At 46.9% G+C, this 21,675-nt stretch overlaps 1 protein-coding gene across 6 annotated transcripts in view; it reads right to left on the bottom strand.

The window, feature by feature from the left end:
• Positions 1-21,675, bottom strand: part of TTC3 (tetratricopeptide repeat domain 3) — a 108,291-nt gene that overhangs the window by 11,294 nt on the left and 75,322 nt on the right. For all 6 annotated transcript variants that reach the window (XM_054578254.1, XM_054578261.1, XM_054578274.1 and 3 more), the window contains 6 exons: positions 18,871-19,933; positions 17,875-17,940; positions 13,027-13,176; positions 3,691-3,830; positions 1,235-1,303; positions 195-291 (listed from right to left, as the gene is read on the bottom strand). In XM_054578254.1, coding sequence (XP_054434229.1) covers positions 195-291; positions 1,235-1,303; positions 3,691-3,830; positions 13,027-13,176; positions 17,875-17,940; positions 18,871-19,933 — 1,585 coding nt within the window. The remainder of the gene's footprint in view (positions 1-194; positions 292-1,234; positions 1,304-3,690; positions 3,831-13,026; positions 13,177-17,874; positions 17,941-18,870; positions 19,934-21,675) is intronic.

Genomic DNA, 21,675 nt, shown 5'->3' with positions numbered 1-21,675 from the left:
CCCCTCTCTCTAACAGATCAGTAAGTAAAATCTTTAGAAAGGAAAAAAAAGCTACTGGCAAGGAGGAGTGGCCGCCCCGGAGGTGGCGTCGTGGGCGGCACGCCTTCCGGCAGGGCTGCTGCGCCTCGGGCGGGATCCGACACAGAGCCAGGACCGCCTGCCCCAGCCGTCGGTCACCCCGGGCCTGGGCTCACCTCTGCAGCCACAGCTCTTTGAAGAACCTCTTCATAATGCTCCTTCCCTTTCTTTATGTTCTCTTCCATTTTCATTTTCTCATTTGCAATTGCATCACTGCAAATAGTAAAGAAAAAACACTTGCTGAAAACAATTCAACCAGTGAGATTACAAAGGCTACAGCCAGGTTAACTTTGAAATCATGCCACCAAAAGACATCACAGTAACCTCCTGCCAAACACTGCGCGCCATGCTCCCAGGTGCCGCCTGCGCCTCGCAGACAATCAAAGGAAAAAAGGACCTGAGAGCAAGGCATTGATGGGAGCGCGGAGAGCGCGGCTCGCCGTTTTCACCAGCAGCCGCGGGGGGCGAATCCGCCAGAGCAGCTGACAAGCTTTAGGGAGCATCCCTCGCCCTGTGAGTCAGCAGTGCGAGCTGGACCCCTGCCATGAGGAAAGGACCCAGGGGAAACAATGATCGATACAAAGCTGTCCGTGGCAACACGGTTGTAACAGCGAAGAGAAAGGTGGCCGCGGACCATGCCGTGAGTGGGAAGGTGTCTGTGAAACAATCTGAGAAGCAGAAGGCAGCTGCTGGCTACCGGACAGGCTGCTCACCGGCATGTGAACACACTGTTTCCATTGCTAAAGATCAAAAAGAAAACTTTTTATAGGTTCGTAATAAAAATTCTTTAATGAACCTATAATCACAGAGCAGCAAACTACCATAACACAGTTGAGTCTGACATTTCACGTTAACACGAAAGAAGTTTTTAAAAACACATTTAGTTTCAAATTAATTCAAGGGAAAAGAGGCATATTCAACACTAAATTCAGAATTTTTTAATACTGACTATATGAAATAAAAGTAGAAACATCACATAAAAGTACTAAGGAATAAATCTATTTAATATTAAAGAATAAAACGGAAAATAAAGGAAAGAAAAACATAATCATTTGAAACACAGATAAGCAACACTCTATTTAGAAGTGTAGTGTGCTTGTGCCTCTAGTAATGAAAGTATAATAAGATAGAGAAAATAAATTTAAGCTTAATTTGCCTGATTTCAAAGGACTGATCCAGAAGGAATTCCGGTTCCTTATCCCTCCTGTCACTTTTCTCGGCGTACCTATGAAAGCATAATAGCAAAATTTTAATTAATTTTCCAAGTTTTTTTTTTTTTTAAAAACCCTGATCCCAGGGTACATTCTACCCACACATGCAGATATTGAGTTCTTTACAAGTTTTTGCATTTTGTGTCATTTCTAGTAGCTTCTAAATAGGCAAAGAATTTGGGTCATTCTCCTTTCGGGAAGTATTCCTTTTACACTCGGAGGGCAGACCGCCGACTTCGGCCATTCTTTGATCACTAAGTCATACGCCTGCCGCGTGGGTCACCCTGTCTCAGTCCACTTCCAGGGGCACCTCTGGGCGGCTCCACACGAGACAGGGAGGAGCACAGCATGCCCAGTGGTTCTCATGCAGAGTGCAAACAGCCTCTGTTCTTTAAAGTAGAACTTAGAGTCCAACACATGCGCACACGCTCACACAGGCGGTCTGACAACCCCTCAGAGTGTGTCAACCTGACGGCTGAGCACTGCCCTGTGCGGAGTAAGTTGTACTGCTCCTTCCACGCTCTCCTACACACTCTTTGGTCGCCTGTCCTCGCTGAACACACCAAGGCTCCGCGGAGAACCAGCTTAAATGCCATTTCCCCTCATTCGTAAACTCCGTCCTGAGAGGGCTCGGTTCTGCGCGGCTCCTTCGGGAGCCTGGACCGTCTTCCACAGCTGCCCCTGGCTGGCCCGCTGCGCCAGCCCGGGGCTCCCTGCGTCCCGCCCATTTTTATACTAAGTGTGATCTGAGATGCGGAAACATCAAATCATTCCTCATATCCCCTGAGCTTCTCTAGGAGACCTAAACATTTAAGGTTTTACTTTAGAATCTAAATATAAAGAATTTATTTGGAAAGTGTAAAAAACATAGAGAAGCCTATGGCTTATCTTTCACTGGTGACAGAAAAAGGCCAAGAAATACAGGAATGAACAAAAATATGTTTATAGTTGTTTGTATGGAAAAAATACAACAAATAAATAATAATACAATAAACTGTTTCATGCACTTACAACTGGAAACCTCCTCTTGCCTACCCTGTTCATTAAATAAAGTTAAAAATGTTTTTAAAAATTTATTCCCCAGCAGAAATGGTTAGTTTTTATGCTAGCAGAGAAAAAATATTTTATCATCGCCAACAGATTCCTTTATTGTCTCATTGGACGGTATGCCTAAACTGAGCGTATGGAAATATACATTAAGTATAAATATATCTGAATTTTTAGATAACGAGTAAGGCCAGACCTGCTCAAACATGGAGAGGTGAGGCGCCTTAGGGACAGCGTCATTCCTGTGAATGTGCCCTAATGCAGTGACCGAGCACACGCGGCAAGGCCCGGCGGAGGCGGCAGGCCTCACAGCGAGAGCCACCCCGTGAGGCTCCGTGGCGCAGGGAAGGGCCCGAACGCGTGGGGCCCAGGCGACTGCGCCCTTCCACCGGGGCGGGGCCTGCCACCGCCCAGGGCCACAGAGAGCGGTGGCGGCGAGGCTCCCCCAGCTCGGGGCCCAGGCCTTCCCGGGCCGGCAGCTGCCGCTTCTGCGCTGCCAGAGCCCCCGGCCACCACGCGGGAAGGCTGGCTGCCATGCTGGGTACCGGGCGAAGAGACCACATAGATGGAAGCCGCGGGAAGAGGACACGGAGAGGGACAAGCTTGGAAACTACATGGTGAGGAAGAGAACGAGGCCCCGCAGCACCCCGGCCCCCGGACAGGCGGCCAGCGGAGGAGCTGCTGGAGTGGCTGGCGGCGGCGGGGGAACGGCCTCGCTGCACACAGCCCGGAGTAAAAGGTCACGATCCGGTCAAGTGGCTGTGAGCCCAGGCCACTGAGCTCAGGGGCCTTGTTAGCCAGCGGTAGGTCACAAATAAGCTGAGCAAATCTCTGGACGTATCACTGTTTAGAGAAGAGGAGCGGGTCGGGAATCAATCATAGGGAACCTTCCGACCAACTGGCCCATCTGACAACGGTAATGTCCACATGTATTTCCAAATCCTTCACACCACAGGGCCAAACTTAATGATTTAGGGATTCAGGATGAGAGTAACCCAAGATAAATTCACCATCACCGAATCTCAGTGCTGAGGAGAAGCTTAAGATCTAGACTAGCCCCTTCACTTCAGATAAGGCAAAAGGTCCCATGTCACGTTCACAGTGGAGGTGGTGTGCAGACTGGAAAGAAGTACTTCTCTGTTAATGCAGCCCTACCTTATTAATCTGCAAACCTGGAGGTTTGGGGAAAGTTTTAGGTGACATAATTCCCCAACAGATATTGTTTAAAATGAAATGAAACAGTAGCTAAACTTACACTTTACGACAGAGTTTGAATCTGAGTATCAAAAACGTTAAAATAACCAAAACATCCCCACCCCAATAATAAAAACCATGCCTTTCAATCGTTACTTACACTTCAATGGCATGTGAAATCCTTTTCATTTTCTTCTTCAGTATTTTGAGTCTTTCTTGCATTTCTCTTTTCTCCTGTTGCCATTTTTTAATTTCCTTTTCCAAATCTTCGATGAACCAATCTAATTCTGTCTTTGAGATCTAAAAACATTTCAGAAAGCACTTAAATAAATAGGAAGATTTACTTTAAAAAACAAAGGAGCCCCACCTGGGTAGCTCAGCTGGTTAGAGAGGCGTCCCGATGCGCCAATGTTGGGGTTCAATCCCTGGTCAGGACAGATATGAGAATCAACCAATGAATGCATAAATAAGTAGAAACAGCAAATCGGTGTTTCTCTCTCCCCCCTCATCTCTCTCTCTCTAAAAACAACAAAAATGTTTAAAAATTAATTTAAAGAAACCCCAAACAAAGAACAAGACAAGGGAGCCTGGCAGGTCAGACCCGTGGAGGTGTCCCAGCCTACCCACCGATCCGGCGCCGCAGAACGCATCCCACACAGCCGGCGGCGCAGCCCCCGCCGAGGCGGGGGCACCACATCGCCCAACACGTGGCCTCAGCTCCCGCCTGCCCTCACCGAGCCAGGCAGGAGGAGAGCCTGTCAGGTAAACAGACCAAGAACAGACAATGGCACAGCAGGATGTCTGGTGCTTGGGAAGGACTTCCCAAAACCAGTGATACCTGACCTGGGCCTTCAGAGGTAAGCCCACCACCCCCCTCACGGACTGAAGCAGCAGGAAGAGCCAGGCAGGGGGACGGCACGGAGGCGGGTCTGGACCAAAGAAGGAGGAGTGACGTGGCCGGAGACGAGGTGGACGTATGGGGTCAGGGCAGGGAGAACAGCACCCGAGGCGTCTTCAGTGCGAATCACGAGGGGCCTCGGAAGCCACGTTCAGGAGTGCGGGCCTCATCCTGCAAGGGCAGGCTGAAGCGAATGGAGGCTCCTAGGCAGGGCAGCGAGAGGACGAGGTGCTCGTTCTGGAACAGTAACTCTGAAGGGCACAGAGCTGCATTAGGGGTGTGGAGCAGGGCACACGAACGTGGTAGACCAGACCTCCGGCCTCCACGTTCTCCTGACTGCGACTTACAATGACGAACACATTGTAATAATGATCCATGGCACGCGCATGCACACACACGCAATCCTAAACAAAAAAGGCCCTTACTTTCTGAGATTTCTAATATTTCTATTTTATTTTATTGTATTGTTAAAAACAACTCCAGTCATCATCACTAAACTGACTTCATAGCCCGTTATGGGTTATAACCCTTAATGTTAAAAACTCCAGACAGGAGGAAGGGAAACTCTTAAAATCTCCCTTGCACAGCCCAGGCGAGAGGCAGTGACAATGATGGGAAATAGCGGGAATGACAAAAAGACACACGGACACTTTAGAAGATGAGAATGGACAAGCCCGAGAGTCCAGCTGCACGTGAGATGTGAGGCAGAAGGCGACCGGACTACGTGCGTTTCTCCCCTGGGATGAATGACTAAGGAAAATCACACCAATGAGCAAGAAAAATACCAAAGATGTACTAGGCTGGAAGGCATGGGGAAAAGGAAAATTCACCTAGAGATGGATGTTTAAATAAATCTATGAGTAAACAATTTAATGTATATATAAAAACTCAGTAATTTTGACTCTGCAATTATTTTGATGGGACAGAGTAGAAATTTACCAGTGTTTGAGAGAGACCACAAAGGAATAAAAAACACTAAATTCATATCATCTTTCTTTTTTTTTTTAAATCGTCACCTGAGGATACCAGGGAGGGAGAGAAACACTGACCGGTTGCCTGCTGTATGCACCCTGACTGGGGACTGAACCTGCAGCCTAGCTATTGCCCTGACCAGGAAGCGAACCTTCTGGTGCATGGGACAACGCTCTAACCAACCAAGCCACCCTGCCAGCGCTCAAATAACCTTTCAGCGTCACCACTTAGAAAGCATTTATCCACACACTATGGATACTTCAAGTCACCAGGCTATTCTAGTGTTTTCACGTTTTATTCCGCAAAACGCTTCCCAACGTGGGCAGCTCTTTCCCTATTACTACACTACAACCCAGAAGTCCACTTACACATTGATTGGTTGCAGCCTGGAATGTACTGCCCCATAAAGAGCCTTGTTAGAAACATCAGCTAAATGTCCCATACTTCTCTTTCAGGAAACTCATGGTTTCCTGAAACCATGTCAATCATGTCAATCATGTTTTATTCCGCAAAACGCTTCCCAACGTGGGCAGCTCTTTCCCTATTACTACACTACAACCCAGAAGTCCACTTACACATTGATTGGTTGCAGCCTGGAATGTACTGCCCCATAAAGAGCCTTGTTAGAAACATCAGCTAAATGTCCCATACTTCTCTTTCAGGAAACTCATGGTTTCAGTGGTACACTGACTGCAACGCAGTCTGAAGCACTAGGACAAGTTCCCAGGCCACCAGAGTCGGACTGTGGAGGAAACAGCCTCGGCCGGGCTTCCGGGGGCAGAGGCCTGCGGGGCCAGGGAGGCCAACGAAGAGCGTCCCCGGAGACACGGTCTCGGAAAGACTCGTGTCCGCCATCACCGGCCTCCGTCCTCCGTCCTCCGTCCTCCGAGGGGTGCTCGCTGGCCAGGCGGGTCCTTAAGGACCCGAGTCCTGGGGCAGTGGGAGCGTGGCCTCCACAGCCTTGAGACGCAGAGGTCAATGGCAGTCCAGTGACAGGCCCTCTAGCGGGGAAACGCCCTCCTCACTCCGCCCTCGCTCTGGCCTCGCTGACCCTGCACTCACAGAGTCCTCGCAATGACTGAGGTGACGGCCGGGCCCGCCCTCCGCAGGGAACGTTTATTCTCGCTGGGTCACTTCTACCGCGGTGACCAGGATCCACAGGCAGGGACCCACCCGCGGCTGGCAGCCACACCAGCCTCGTTTCTCGCCTTTCCTGTGCTTCTATTCTTAGCCGATGACTTTGCCTTGGATCCAACGATTTGGCCAGGAGATGATGTGCTATCAAAGGTTACGCTGGGGCATGAGAGCCAACTTGGCAGGAACTACCTAGAGGACTCCAGGTATCAAAGGGCTCAAAGTATCATAAACACACACTCTCACAGCCCACCCACAAACAACGCTGCTCTTTGGACTGACGGCCCTGCGATGTCACGGCCGCCTCCGAACGCTGGCCAGGCCAGCTGGTGTGCACTTGCCCTGGCCCTGTGAACAAGGGTGATCTGATGCCTTTTCCTTCAAACGTGAGACTAGAAGAAGAAACAGCTCATACACAACGGCATTGTCTATATGTGCCAAATTATAGATACAATTATAAACACTTTCTGATGATCTTTTTCTCAAATAGAGAAAAGTTGGTTTCTGTACTTTTTTTTAAAAACCTCAGCTTTGTTCCAAAATAAATACTTAAGGTAGCTTCAATAATATATATAATTTAAGAAGATAAAATAAAAGAATGCTAAGGAGTTAAAGAAAACAGAATAAAAAGAGAGCAGTATTAAAACAAATGACACGAGGTGATGCCCGCGCTTTAGAAGTAGCATTAAAAGCTTCTGGCAGACAACGTCAACGCGGACATCCAGGAGCCATGTATCAGTCTCCACGAAACAAGCACAAGCCCCCAAGGAAGCCCAGGTAGTGAAAAGGATGCTGCGCGCGAGGCCCGGAAGGCCAGCGCAGAGCCCGGCACTTAGAGGAGAGTTCAACAAATATCTTGTCACATGGAAGAAGGGGCAATACCCTCAACTACCTACCAGCAATAAATACAGCAGTAAACAAAGCCACAACCCTCACAGAATGTGGAGGGCGGGTGCCCTTTGGTGCAGGCTGCCAGGGTATAAAGCCGCATTCACTAGCCAGCTCTCGAGGCTCTCAAGCCCACACGGTTTGACGCCATCAGCAGAGCTCCTTGTGTAAACACTGCGGGTCAAGGAAGACTAAGAACAGTCCTTGTCTTCAGAGAGAGTAGTCTGGTGGGGGTTATATGCCTAAGAGACAATTACCCCCCCATATGTAAAAATTAACTCAAAATGGACCATAGATCTAAATGGAGAAGCTAAAACTATAAAACTCTCAGAAGAAAATACTGAGGTAAATCTTGGTGACCTCAGATCAGACAATGGTTCCTTAGATCATACCAAAAGTATAAGCAACAAAAGAAAAAAAAATAGAGAAACTGAACCACCTTGAAATTAAAAACTTCTGTGCTGTAAATGCTACAACCAAGAAAGGGATTAGACCACCCACAAAATAAAGATGAGAGGTATTGCAAATATGGAAGATGGGAGAAAATATTTATAAATCATATATTTGGTAAGCAACTTGGATGCAAAATTTATTTAAAAACCTCTAAAAATTCAACAAAAAGACAATTTAATTAATAAACGAATGAAGAATTGGAATAGACATTTCTCCAAAGAAGATATACAAACAGTAAGTATATGACAAGATGCTCAGCACCGGTAGCCTTTAGGGGAATGCAAATCAAAACCACAGTAAATAAGACACCACTTCACACCCATCAGGATGGGCTGGGTCAGAAACAACGGCTGACAAACGTTAGTGAGAGGGTGGCACAGTTGTTTCGGAAGAGTCTGGCAGTTTCTGAAATGGTTAAATATGGAGCTAGCATATGACCCAGCACTTCCACTCCTAGGTTTACACCCAAAAGAAACGAAAACTTATGTCCACAAAAGACTTGTACTCACGTTCACAGCAGCATTATTTGTAATAATCAAAAAGCGGAGAGAACTCAAATGTCCATCAACTGATGAATGGGTTAATAAAATGCGATGTATTGTAGCCAAGCAACGGAATATTATGCAGCAGTTAAAGGGAATGAAGTCGTGATATATGTTACATGGACGATGTATATGGACGAACCTTGAAGACACTGTGTTAAGTAAAACAAGGCACCCACAGAAGACCACAGGTTCCATTTATATAAAATGCCCATAAATCTGCCGAGGAAACGAGTGGCTGCCCAGCGCTGGGGGAGAGTGGGGAACGGGGAGTGGCTGGCAGCGGGTGTGGTTTCTTTCTGGGGCGACGGAGGGCTCTCAACTTAGACGGTGGTGAAGGCTGCACTTCTGCGCCTATATTAAGAGCACTGAACGACGTACATTAAGAGGATGAACTGTATGGTATGGGAACTGTTTCTCAACAGATGTGAACGAGACGATAACTGCAACGCAGTCAGGCGCTTACGACGGCCACGGCATCGGCATCGGCGAGGCCCGAGGCCGTCCCCAGGGACGGCTTCCTCAGCGAGGAGGCCCCTGAGTGGACCCGGAGGGCGAGCAGGAGTGAGTGGGCTTGGGGAGAAGGCCACCGGAGGCCGAGGGCCAGCGCCGGGGGAGTTCAGGAGGGAGAACTCATAGGACAAACATTCTCCGTTAAGTGCAGGGGACTTGCAGAGAGCTGCTGGGGGGCGGGGGGGGGGCGGGAGATGGGGGTGAGCGGCCGCCACAGCCGGGTTTTCACGCTCGCGGGGGCTTCCGAGTGTGCGTGAGGCGCTGGGGCCAAGCCACTGTGGGAGCAGGACGGCGTTCCCAGCCCATCCTCCGCCCCTCCCCGCACCTGCACCCCTTGTCCTGGGCCTGGCAGCCCCCTCACCAAGCAGGCGGTCTGGTCTCTCCCCCCCACCCCTTGAATCTGGGCTGCATGACTCGCTTTATTTCCCTAACGGGGCAGCAGCAGGCCAGACACCAGCAGAGGCTGGCACAGAGCAGGGCGACCCTCCTCGCCCGCCCTGGCACCTCCTGGCAGACCAGGACACACGGAGCAGAGCTCAGAGCCCCCGTCACCCCAGCTGAGGCCCCTCTCATCGGCACAGGCAGGCGGCCCAGACACGTGAGTGAGTGCACCCCACGACAGCAGGGCCCGAGCTGGCCCAAGCGCGCCAGCGAACCCGCAGGCCCGCACTTACTGTTTGCTCTGTGCCTGTCCCTAGGTTTTGCGGTCACTGCTACTCTGCGTTATTATGGCAGCAGTGACCAGATACACGCCGCTGCTCCCGAGGCGCTGAAGAACGCTGTCCCCTGGCTGGGGGACTGACACTCTCTTAAGGGAGGACAAGGTAAGCGATCCGGACCCTGACACCAGCTTTCGATCCCTTCGAACTGGAGGGACTTGGAGCAGGTTCATTAGCTGCTCCTGTCTCCATTTCCTCGTCCGTAAAATGGAGAGAACACTCATGTGCCAGGATGGTTTTGAGATTAAATAAATACATGTAAAAAATCTACAGCTGGGCACGGCGTATGCGCCATGCGGCGTGGAGAGGGTTTGGTGGGGGCCTGGGATCGGCTCTAGAGCAGGAAAGGACAAAATTCAAACATTCTCCTCTGTAAATTATTCTGGGCCAAAGTTATTTTGATTGTGCTTGAAAAGCCAACATCAACTCAACGCCCATCGTGGCTTTAAGAATTAAAGTCTCACAAAAGCACCTTAAGAATGACAGTCCCGAGGGAGATGACAAGCGACTGCTCAACGAGGGCGCGTTTCTCTTCAGGGCGATGGAAGTGGGTCTGAAATTAGAGTGATAACGGTAACAGGGCACCGAGACTGCGGACACCAACGAACTGCACATGCTGCGACAGTGAGCCAGCGAAGACGCGGCATTTCCCATCGTGTGGGTTTTATCTCAGCAGAGCGAGGCAAGCGCGCCCTCGAGCAATACCGCGACCAGCGCCCCCGCCAGCCGCGGGGGAGAGGCGCCGAAACCGTGGGGCCCCGCTCCGGGAGAGCTGCTTCCTCCGGCGGCCACAGGCAGCGGCCTCCTTGCCGAGCACGGCCATTCCCGGCTCAAGGTAATAAAACCCCATCGGCTGCAACATACGGTAGCTAGCTCAGATTTTATCCATGCTTAGTATGTGCTAAGCACTCTTAAAGTGCTTTGTAAATAATTGATTTTTCTCAACAGGGGCATGGCTGGCACGTGGGATGTGACAATTCTTCCTGCTACTATACTCGTTATCCCTGGCCATTCGCCACCCTTTCCCAATGACCCCCACGTCCTCACAAACCTGTGAAGTAGAGACCATATTAATGAGGAAACGGAGGGTCACAGAGGTTGAGAAAATTGTCTCGGGTCACAGAGTTGTTACCTGTGTACTGCGTTCGGCCCAGGCTGCCTGACGACACTGCCTGAGCCCTTACCAGGACCTGTGACTGCAGCCTCTCCCCCCTCCGCAGGGGAGGAAGGTGCCGCATTCCAACACACACAAATGTCCATCAGTCACTTAAGAGTGAAAGTTACGAATCAGCTAGCTCATAACCTGAGTAATCTGGAGCGTCAAAAGCCAAGAGAAAGATCAATAAAAACCACAAAATCCGCCCCCAGCAGTCTGGCTCGGTTGGGCGTCATCTTGCAAACCGAAAGGTCGCCAGTTCAATTCCCGGTCAGGGCACAGGCCTGGGCTGCCGGCTCAGTCCCTGGCTGGGGCTTGTGCGAGAGGCAACACATCGATGTTTCCCTCTCACATCAGTGTCCTCTCCCTCTCTCCCTCCCTTCTAAATAAAATCTTAAGAGAAAAAAACCCTCAAGTCTATTTGTATGTCCATAAAAGGATTCTCTGCAAGCTAACTATGAGCATCACCATGGTTAACAGAGAAACGGCCATGGCTAAATCTCAGCCTCTTAGGTGCAGGCGCCGACCTAAGAACTCGGGTGAGCCCCTGACCCTGCTGGGTACACGTTTCACATGGGAAGCCTGATAACCTAATGGGCCTGTGACTTGGGGGACAAACCATGGCTCTTGGAGACACGGACTGGCCACGCTCCTGAATACAGCCAACCACGTGCCACCGGACCCAGAGCCTTCACCGCGTGCGAAAGCCGGCCAGGCCCACGCTGCGCCGCCAGTCAGGGCTGCGGCTCTCGCTGCCCTGCCCCCGGGCCCGAGGCGCCGCCCGCTCCGCGCGTCTGGGCCGGCGGCACGAAGAGGGGAGCCTTGCCGAGCTGCGCCCGCCTAGGACGCAGCCAGGCCAGCAGCTCATGGCTGGACCGCGTCTGCCAGGAAGAACCAAGCCCACCGCCGACGCCCTCTCTCGTGGCGGGTCCCCATGTCTGCTCTCCCGCGTGTGCTGACCACAGGCATTCCCCTATGGGCTCGTTAACAGTGAACTCTCCTGAGCCAATATGGAGCTTATAAAAATACTTTGTTTTGTTAAGTCCCTCCCCACCCTCTACTTTGTGTTCCACGAGTCACTGTGCCAGGGAGGCCTTTATTTTTGTTCGATTCTTCCTCTTCCAGTCAGGGAGGCCTCATTCATCCAGGTGACTGGGCCAGAAGTTTCTGGTTCCTTCTAATGTTCTCATCCTTGGACTCTTCTGCAGTCCCGTCCCAAGTATAAAACAGGTCCTAAGGATCTTGTAACGGTTGCCTTTTCACACTGTCACTTTTCTTCCAGGTGGACTTCAATCTCACTAAATGAGTGTCTTGATCAAGGTCTCACGAAGCTAACTTTATTCTATCTAATTATGTTACCCCAGCCATTGATCCAGACTTCTGCAACAAACGCTTCCTTTCTTAAACGGACTACCATCCCTTTGTTCCCTCTGTACAGAAGACCTCAGCTTTTGAAGAGAAACACACCACCATGTCCTCACATCTACAATTCCACCCCCCGCCCAAATCCAACCTGGCTTTGCCACCAATTAGCATTACTCCAACAGCAGTTACGTGTGACTGACGATCAATCTTAGCCGACGAAATTCACCGTCAGCAGACTCACACGAGACACTCCGGGCGCCCCCACAGGGCTCGTGTGCAGAAGGGGAAGAGGATGAGGGCATCAGCAGGGAGAGCGGCGGCCGGCACTAGCAGAGCCCTTACTGCGCACCAGGCAGGTGCAGGTTCCTCACAACTGTTAACTGAATCCCACACAATGAGAGCTATTATTACCTGAATTTTCCAGACAGGGAACTAAAGCACAGAGGAGTGAAGATCAGAACTGGGGTAGAGCCCAGTGTGGACCTGAACCCGGCCAGCCGGGCCCCAGGCCTCATACTCCTACCCGCGAATGCTCCCTGCCTCCCAATAGGAACACGAATTTAACTCGGAACGTGTTCAACCAGAAAAGAGTTTTGGTTAATCAATCAACCTGAATTAGAAGTAAATGAAAACCTCTATTTACAGTCCTTTTGTTATATGTAACTTGCAGATGTTCTAAAAACACTGCAAAAAACACTGTCACTTTAGTATGTCATAGAGAAATTGGGAACAAGCAATACTGAAAAAGAATCTTTTGTTTAGCCAACGATGCAGCCGCTCAGCTAATTGAGCTGCACTAGCATAACTCTCCTAAATAGGCCGCATGCTGGGAAAGAGAGGTTTCAGACAGAATTACCTTGTTTTCTTCTATGTTCCTTTTCAACTTTTCTTCCAGGTCCCTGGCCTCTTCGGAGCCCTGGAGTTTTCTCTGCTCATAGTTTTCACATGCCTCCTTAAGCAGCTCTTGTAAAGCGTGGTACTCCCTTTCAATCTGGGAAATATCCCCCTGAAAGTAAATTACAAAATTATCTATTAAAGTAGTTAACAATGCATATTTCTGATCTTGCTCTGAACTGTCTCTTAAAATAAACAAAGGACAATAAAAAGCAGATAAAAATTTAAGGGAAATGTCACAATGATTCAAGAAATAAAAACCCTTGAACGATGTTTAGTAAAGCCACTTCTTTTTAAAATAAAGTTCTTTGCACTGCTGGAATTTATAATAAAACTTCTCCATCTGTACTATAATTGGTTCTGAATATTTATCTATTTCAGAAGGGTTCAGTGTTATATCAACAGTTTGATGTGAATGTCATTCTCCACAATTAACATCAAAGAACTATTTTTTGGGTTTAAGAAGCTGCATATGTTATGCATATTTTAGACATGATCAGATCTTATTAACTTTGGTCTTACTTTAAGTGTTTTAAATGGACAGTTGCTGAATGAAAAAACAAGTTCAAATATTATGAATTAATTGTTTTCAGTTATGTAACTATCCCTTGGACCAATTTAAAATAAAAAGAGAAGCCACACTATAATGTGACACATTAGTGAACAACCAACATCATTCATGTCAGTGTTTTGAAAACCTTTCCCACTAAGGCGGCCACCAATCACACTCCTGCGTCTGGAAGGAGCGTCTGTGTGACTGGCAGCTGCCCCCGGCTGCAGGGGGCTGCTCTCCCCAGAGAGGGGCTGCGGCAGCCAAGCTGTCGAAATCGATCCCCATGGCACAAGTCTGGGCACCCTCCCCCCGCCCCCCCGCCCCCTCCTGCACCTCAGCCCCGCCCAAGGGTCCAAAGGCAGGAAAGCAAGGTGTTGGAATTCTGTGCGTTATCAGTTAGAGAGCTGCGAACTATGGTGACCACACATGCTGGCGCGCTTGGAGCGTCTGGGTTTTTGTCTGTCCAGCCTGAAAACTCAGCACTATGTCTGGAGACCATGTGTAATGTAAATAATAAGGTAAATGGTCAAGCTTACTATATAACCCATTAGCCAAGACTTTACGATTTAAGGCTCTATTTTCATTCTCAATTCAGCAAAAGGCTCACAGTGACAGCAACACGGTATTAATTCATGTGCCCCAGATCACCCACACAGACAGGCGGAAAGGCACACGCTATCTATTACTACACTGGAACTTCACCGCAATGCTGTAAGAAATACATTATTTTCATCTTCTATAGATAAGAAAACCAAAGCGTAGAAAAATTAGGCAACTTCTCCAAGTCCCAGGCGAAGGCAGCAGCACTGGGGTTAATCGTAAGTCTCGCTGGCTGAGAACCACAACCAGCTGTGCTAACGTCGAGTTCCTAAAACTAAGGGCTAATTTAACAGTGTCTGTGACCTTTCCCAACACTGATGATAATGTTTATCTGAGAGTCAAATACACAAACTCATTAAACAGAGCATACTTGGGTTACAGGTAAGTACAGTATAAGAACTAAACACCATTTTCCTTTCAATATATTTATATCACCAAAAATGTTCACTCTAGCACTATCTGGAAGTATGAAAAGCTGATACAATCTAAATGTTCACTGATAAGACAGTAGTCAAATTACCATACATTCATACAGTGAAATACCAGGTATGCATTAAAAATGATGTTAAAAATCTTGTGCTTGCTTATATGGAAAAAAAAAAGTCCATAATAAAATAACACTGAAAATTTCAAATACAACATACATGGTATGATCCCATTTTTAAAAAAGCATTGTTTACTTAAATTTTAAAATAAGGCCTGGAAGGCTGCATATGAAAATACTAAAATGGATGATGGGAATAGAGATCATTTTCAATTTCTCTTTTGTAATTTTCATTATTATTCATTAAAAAATTTAAGAGCCCTGTATTATTTTTATAATTGGCCAAAACTATAAAGCTCTCTGTACCAATAGTAGCAACCAAACTTCTAACCTTACTTCATCCTACTTAATTTCATGTCTGATCTTGTAAATCAATGCCTGTGAATAATAACAGAATTGCTTCATTTGGAAGTGACAGTGTAATGTTTCATTATATGGATATTCCATCACTTAGTTAACTGGTCTGATACTGAGGGATGTTTAGACTGTATGCAGCTCTGTGCGGGCACAAATACAAAGGAAACACATATACAAACAGCCTTGTTCACTGGCCTCTGTATACATTTTATTTCTGCAGACAAAATCCAAACTGCCTTCCCCAGAAATGTACATTTTTACATTTTTTCAAAAATATTTAAATAACTTTTAAATTTCAAGTGGGGTTGGGCATCTTTTCATATGTCTAAAACTCATTTTTCACATTGACTGGTGTGGCTCAGTAGGTTGGGCATCGTTCCACAAACCTAAAGGTCGCTGGTTCAATTCCTGGTCAGGGCACATGCCTGGGTTGCAGGCCAGGTCCTTGTTTGGGGGTGTGCAAGAGGCAACTCATAGGTATTTCTCTCACACATCGGTGTTTCTCTCTCTTTCTCTCTCCCTTACTCTCTCTCTAAAAAAATAAATAAAATCTTTTTTAAAAATCATTTTTCTTTTATTGTGCAATGACTAGTCACATCCCTTCACATTTTTGTGTTTGGTTATTAATCTTTTCCTTATTGATTTATAGAAACTTTATATGTTAAAGCAAGTAAATTAGTTCTCTGTCTTTCCTACGCTGCAAATAAAATTCCTAGATTATTTCAGTTTTCATGGAATGTGTATATTTGTTCATACACGTGTATGTGCTACATGTGAATGTATATATACATTGTGTATGTGTATATATCCATAAATATACTTTTTGTCATGCTGTTTAGTAATCTTATGAAAAACTTTCCCTTTTTTCTTTTAGGTATTTTTATGGGATTTTTTAAAATCCATTTTTAAAAATTTAAATCTTTGGTATACAGAATTGAGATAGAGAGCCAAATTAATTTTCTCTATAGCAACCCATTTCTCCTAATACCATGTATTTAATAATCTATTTTGTGCTTACCAACAGTTACCATTTTTATCATATTTTAAATTTCTGTGTTCTCCTGTTCTACTGGATTCTTATTCTAATAGCCAATTTATGTACTGCCATAGATTTATGTTATGATATTTGGTTGTGCAACTCCCTTCCTTATCATTTCTTTTCCATGGCCACTATTGGTGGTTATTTTTCCGTATGAAACGTAGAATCCGTGTGTCCATTTTCAGATACAGCCTGCGCAGCAGCCAGCCGCCCACGGGGCCCAGGACCCTGGCCGCCCGGTACCCGTGCTCCCACAGAATCTCCCCCGACGACGTGTGAGGGATGGTGGGCTGGTTTGTGTGGCCAAGGCACAGGAGACGGGAAAAAGAATGTGACTTGCTAACGTAGACAGCCACAGCCATTGCTGCTCCTGCCTCGGGTCACCCAGTCTTGGGTGAGCCAGACCCCACGAGGACACTCAGGCAGCCCCATGCGGAGGCAGGTCCACAGGCAAGGGACAAAGAAGCATCCCGCCACGGCCGCACCGCTCGCCAGCCGCGTGAGCGGGCGGCCTGCAGGGGTGCCCCCAGCCCCCGTCGCCCCGGCAGAGACTGAGCCCGGATCCGCACCCGACTGAGGCTCGGGACGGACGGCCAGAAGCCCCAGCTCACTGCTCCTCTTCTGACTCGGACGCTGCGAGACAACAACTGTTTGTCACTGCCTTAAACCACTGGCTTTCAGGTAATTTCTTACACAGCAACATGCGACTAATACTTGCCGCTCATGTTTGTATTGGGACTGTGTTAAATTCGACGCTTAGGGAGAACCACTCTCTTCACAATAGTTCAGTCTTCCTGTTCAACACCTTTTCATTTATTTAAGGTTTTTGTGTGTTTCTCAGGAGCATTTTAAAGTTTTCTTTTATAGATTTAGGTATTTTATCTTTTTGTTGCTATTGAAAAGGGAATGTTCTCTTCCAGTATACTTTGCAACAGGTTGTTGTTTATATGTGGAGAGATACTGTATCCAATCAAGAATTCTTATATTTTAATACTGAGTTTTCAGGTGATCCTTTAAACTTTCCAGGTAAACAATCTGACCCTCTGTAAATAATAAGACTTATACCTCCTCTTTTATAATCTTCTTTCTTTCTCTTATCAAATTTTGTCAGCTTCTGTCTCTAGAATAATAGTAAATACAAATGGCAATGTTTTACCTTGAAAGCAAGGTGATAGCTTTGACTTAAAAGAGAAAGACACTGGCTTGTTGAGACGTGTTCATCTATTCCATTTTATTATGAGCTTTAGTCAAGAAATAATGAACTTTATCCAGTACCTTTTCAGCAACTATGGAGTTATCAAGTGACTTTTCTCTTAAGATATATCAGCACAGTAAATTATATCAACAGATTTCCTAATTCAATCACGCTTTAAAAAGTTATGGTCTTTGTAATACTTTCTGTATCATTCATGTGAATAAGCTCTTATTTATAAGTTTACACAGGCTTTTCATACCAGTTAAACAATAAAGCCATTATACTGTGAAATAAATACAATAGGAAAAAACTCACCTTTTCCTTTGCCTCTCCTTCCCAAATTCCAACAAACAGTAAAAATACAACAGTAATTTTTTGGTTATAATCTAAAGCTTATTTCCTAATAACATTTTACACGGAATTAGATGGCTCCAAAATAGTTTTAGTCATTCCCATCTATTCCCATCTAGTTAAACTAATGAACTTTAAACCTTTAAACAATCTAATACAATTCTGACTCACCTGCTGTTCCTCAAAAGGATCGTACGGCTCAGTATTGGCTTCCTGGTGTGTTCCATTCCCAGACACCTTTGGGCAAAACAAACACTCAAATTCAATCTATTGCAACTGTTCTATTAAAATTTATCCATTATGTAATATCATTTAAAGACATGCTTACAACTTCTCCAAGTTTTTTTTTTGGACAATTTAGATAACACTATACTTCCTACAGATATTTGTATTAGGAATGAGCTAGCATTTACAATTAGTAAAAATTAAAATGATTTCGATTCATTACTCTGGACATGTTTTTTCAAAGCCTTCTAGAGAACAGAAACCTTAATGAGTAGGGGGATAATCCTGTAAGGGTTTAATGGACTCATGCCCTGCACTTTTAACTACAGAGGAACTAAACGTATTCTCGCTCTTGGTAGGAAGGAGCCTTTGTCCGCCTCCCTCCCGTGTGTCTCCCTCTGGCCGACTTCCTCACTCCTCCGCTGTTCGGGCAGGGGAGGCTGGGCATGGGGAGCCCAGCCTCTTTCTTCTTCCTCCGGGAGCTGCGTGTGCACAAAGCCCACCGTCCCTCCTTCTCTACCGAGCACACCTCATGGGCAGGCCCCGCGCACCAGGGGGCCTCCTGGTGTGGCACTGCTGTGCCCAGTGCGTAAGCGGGGGGCTGGGGGTGCCTGTTACAACGTGCACTCTCTGCTGTGCCTGAAATTATTACTAAGGTGGTCTTTTGGCTCCATCTGCTGATTCCTCTATCTTATTTCTCAACCGATGCAAAACTGGTGTAGAAAACAAAGGCATTATTTAGCAGGCCCCCAAACTCTTTCTGACAAGATTACCTGTCGTGCCCTACAACAGGGATCATCCTTTAAAAAGATTTTTTAGGTGAAAGCTTTAGTAACCCTTATCTGGTCAATCATTTTAAAGAACTTCGGTAAATAGAACAGCAATGAAAAATGAAAAAAATTAACGGCAGTATTAAGATGACTTCTCCTACTCAAGTCTTACCTGTACGGCAACCACTCGTGAATGCGCGTTGTCCGTCACCTCGCTGCCCTCCTCTGGGTCTGCCTTGCTGGGGGCAGAATCGCCGCCATGACGATCATCTGTGCTGGGCTCACTGCAGCCTGGGTCAGCACCATCCGTGGGGCACTGTGACGTTCCTGGTGTCTCCAGAGAGTCGTACAGGCTCTGCGTTTCAGGCGCAACCTCGTTACCAGGGGCATGCTCAGCATTCACACGAGGACCCTCAAAATACACAACAGCACCCTTCTCTGGCCGGTCGCTGGCCACAAAGGATGGCAGCATTGGCACCGATCTTTGCAGCTGGTATTCAGAAGGAATGGCGGCCAGAGGTGTGTAGATGCTGGTGTACTGGGGCAGAGCTGGCAACACGCTTATGTATGCTGGCGGTGTCTGCGTGATGTCAAACCCCCTGAAGGGGAGGAACGTGCAGTATCCTGTGACCAGATGTGCTGGAGCCCAGTAGGTTGCCTTCACACCCTCAGGAGCTAGTTTGGGAGACTGAGGGGGCGCGCGTGGGTGACCCACATCCTCAGAGACTGGTTTGGGAGACTCGGGAAGGACCTCTTTGGGCTTCTCATCCTCAGGAGCTGATCTGCAGGCATCCTCAGATGCTGGTTCTGGTTCCTCGGCATCACCGGCTGGTTTGGGAGAATCAGCAGGCCCAGGTTCGGGCTGTACATCCTCAGAAGCTGGCGCTGAAGACAAATTGGACACTGGTGTGGATTTTATATCTGGTCTAAATTCTCTAGCTGTTGGATTCAGAGGCAGTTTAATCCGAAAAAACTCTCCTGTTTTTGACATTTCTTCTACTTTTGCCTTCATGTTCTTTTTCTTTCTCTTCTTCTTGAGCCGCGATGCATACTTCTTCAAGGCAATGCAGTTGTCAATCACAACGAAACGGGGACATTGCAGGAGGAAAGACTTCAAACCTCCGGCGCTTTCTAGTATCTTTCGGGTTTCTTCTGGGAAGAATTCGTATTTTTCAGAGAACATCCTGCAACTCATATCCAAAGGACCATGTTCCTCCAAAAACTGGGAGAAATAACTTGGAAAAAAATTTGCATTTATATGTTATAAGAAAGTACTTGCATATATTCATTTAAAAAATGTATTTCCCCCAAAATTCTCCTAAAGCAAATACTATCATTTCCAGCTGATCTCAACTCCTCCCCAGCAAAACATTATACTCACATTAAATCAAACACCAGATTCATATTGAATCTGGGAAAGGGTAAATGCATCAGTAATACTATAAATAAAATTTTGTTTACCCAGCAGAAAATAACTCTTAAAAATATTTTTAGAAAAAAACAAAGGGGATTAAAAAGTTACTTTATAAACTTGTAATTATACAACCTATTTAAAAAGCAATGAAAAGAAAATATATACAAGAAAAAAAAATAACCAGAATATAACAAGAATGTCAAATAGGAGGAGGAAATAAAATTTCAAAAAAAATCCTATTGAATTTGCATATAGTCCATCTATTTTAAGTTTCCTATTTAGGAATGTGCAACGACTCCGAGGTACTGAAATCAATTATGTCGGATCAATAAGGCAACACAGTGCAGGATCAGATTCACCGCCCCCAGGCCCGGACTGGCTGTGCCCCGGCCGGCTCTAGGCACTTTCTTCCCACTCTCCTCTCTGGCTCAGAGAGGCCTCCTCCTCGGTTTGGGTTTGGTGTTCAGTTTCTCACAGTGAGTGACTAGCAAGAAGGACACATACCATGTACCACTAAGAAGGCTTTTCAAGAGCAAAACTCTCCAAAGAAACTTTCCTGTAAATGAATGCTAACCAGGAAGACAAGCTACTTACGACGACGTAAAAACTACGCTTTTTGAAGCAAAAGCAAGCCGTTTTCTGTGCAGAAGCTGCCGCCGATAAAGGCACAGGAAGGACAATTACAGGCAACCAGCCCCTATGCAAACAGCAGGTCCTCTGAGGCAGAAAAACCAAAAGCCACTTCTGCCAGCATTGCTGCGCGCCACACGTAAAAGCCACCAAACGATCTCTTTCAAAGTGTTTTTTGATGAGTATTTCCTCTTAGTATAATTCCTGCACAGCAGCAATTCCTTACACACACGATGTTTTGCAAGGTAACAGGTTCAACCACACTCCAGGTTTTAATGGGAAACCTTTAAAAGCTGAAGGGTCGAGGAGAGTGAAGTACCAAGAAGTAAACCATTGTGGTCCCAAGGACGGTGGCCCATGCTAAGGGTTTTGGCCGACTGGCATCAATGACACTGACCCCGCGATTTGTCTGAAAAGACACCTTTCCAGTTGGTGTTTAGTGCCATTAAGCAAGAGAAGAATTCACCAGTGATGGGCATGGATTTACTTCTTTTCCCCATGGTGAATACGCGAGAGAATCACTGAAAAAGAAAGCTTTTCCAGCTGGATTAAAATACTTAAATCCAAAAAGGGATAACTAAAGAAGAGAGACCCCACGAAAGGAAGTCGCCCTCCGGGTCCGCAACGAGCTTTTCAACAGCCAGCAACGCACATGCCGCCGCCGGTCTGGCGAGCACGGCCGAGCAGCCAGAAGCGTGTCCCTGAAGGACAGTCAGGAGGTCAGACAGTGCTCACCACGCGCGTCTGGTGAAAACGGTGGACGACAAAGCTGAGTGTACAGCATGACCACAGTTTGTAAGTTTTAAAACATGTTCTGCACACCGACATTTAAAAGGTCTTGAGAGGATGAGCACCAAGACTTAGGGGTGCTTAGAGCCGGATGACAGAATTCATTGTCATTTTCTTCCTTTAAACTTTATTTTAGAACCAAAG

Source organism: Pteronotus mesoamericanus, unplaced genomic scaffold, assembly GCF_021234165.1.
Source record: "Pteronotus mesoamericanus isolate MK-2021 breed Mesoamerican mustached bat unplaced genomic scaffold, CSHL_Meso_final contig_116, whole genome shotgun sequence".
NCBI lineage: Eukaryota > Metazoa > Chordata > Mammalia > Chiroptera > Mormoopidae > Pteronotus > Pteronotus mesoamericanus.
This window is presented reverse-complemented; position numbering and strand designations above follow the sequence as displayed.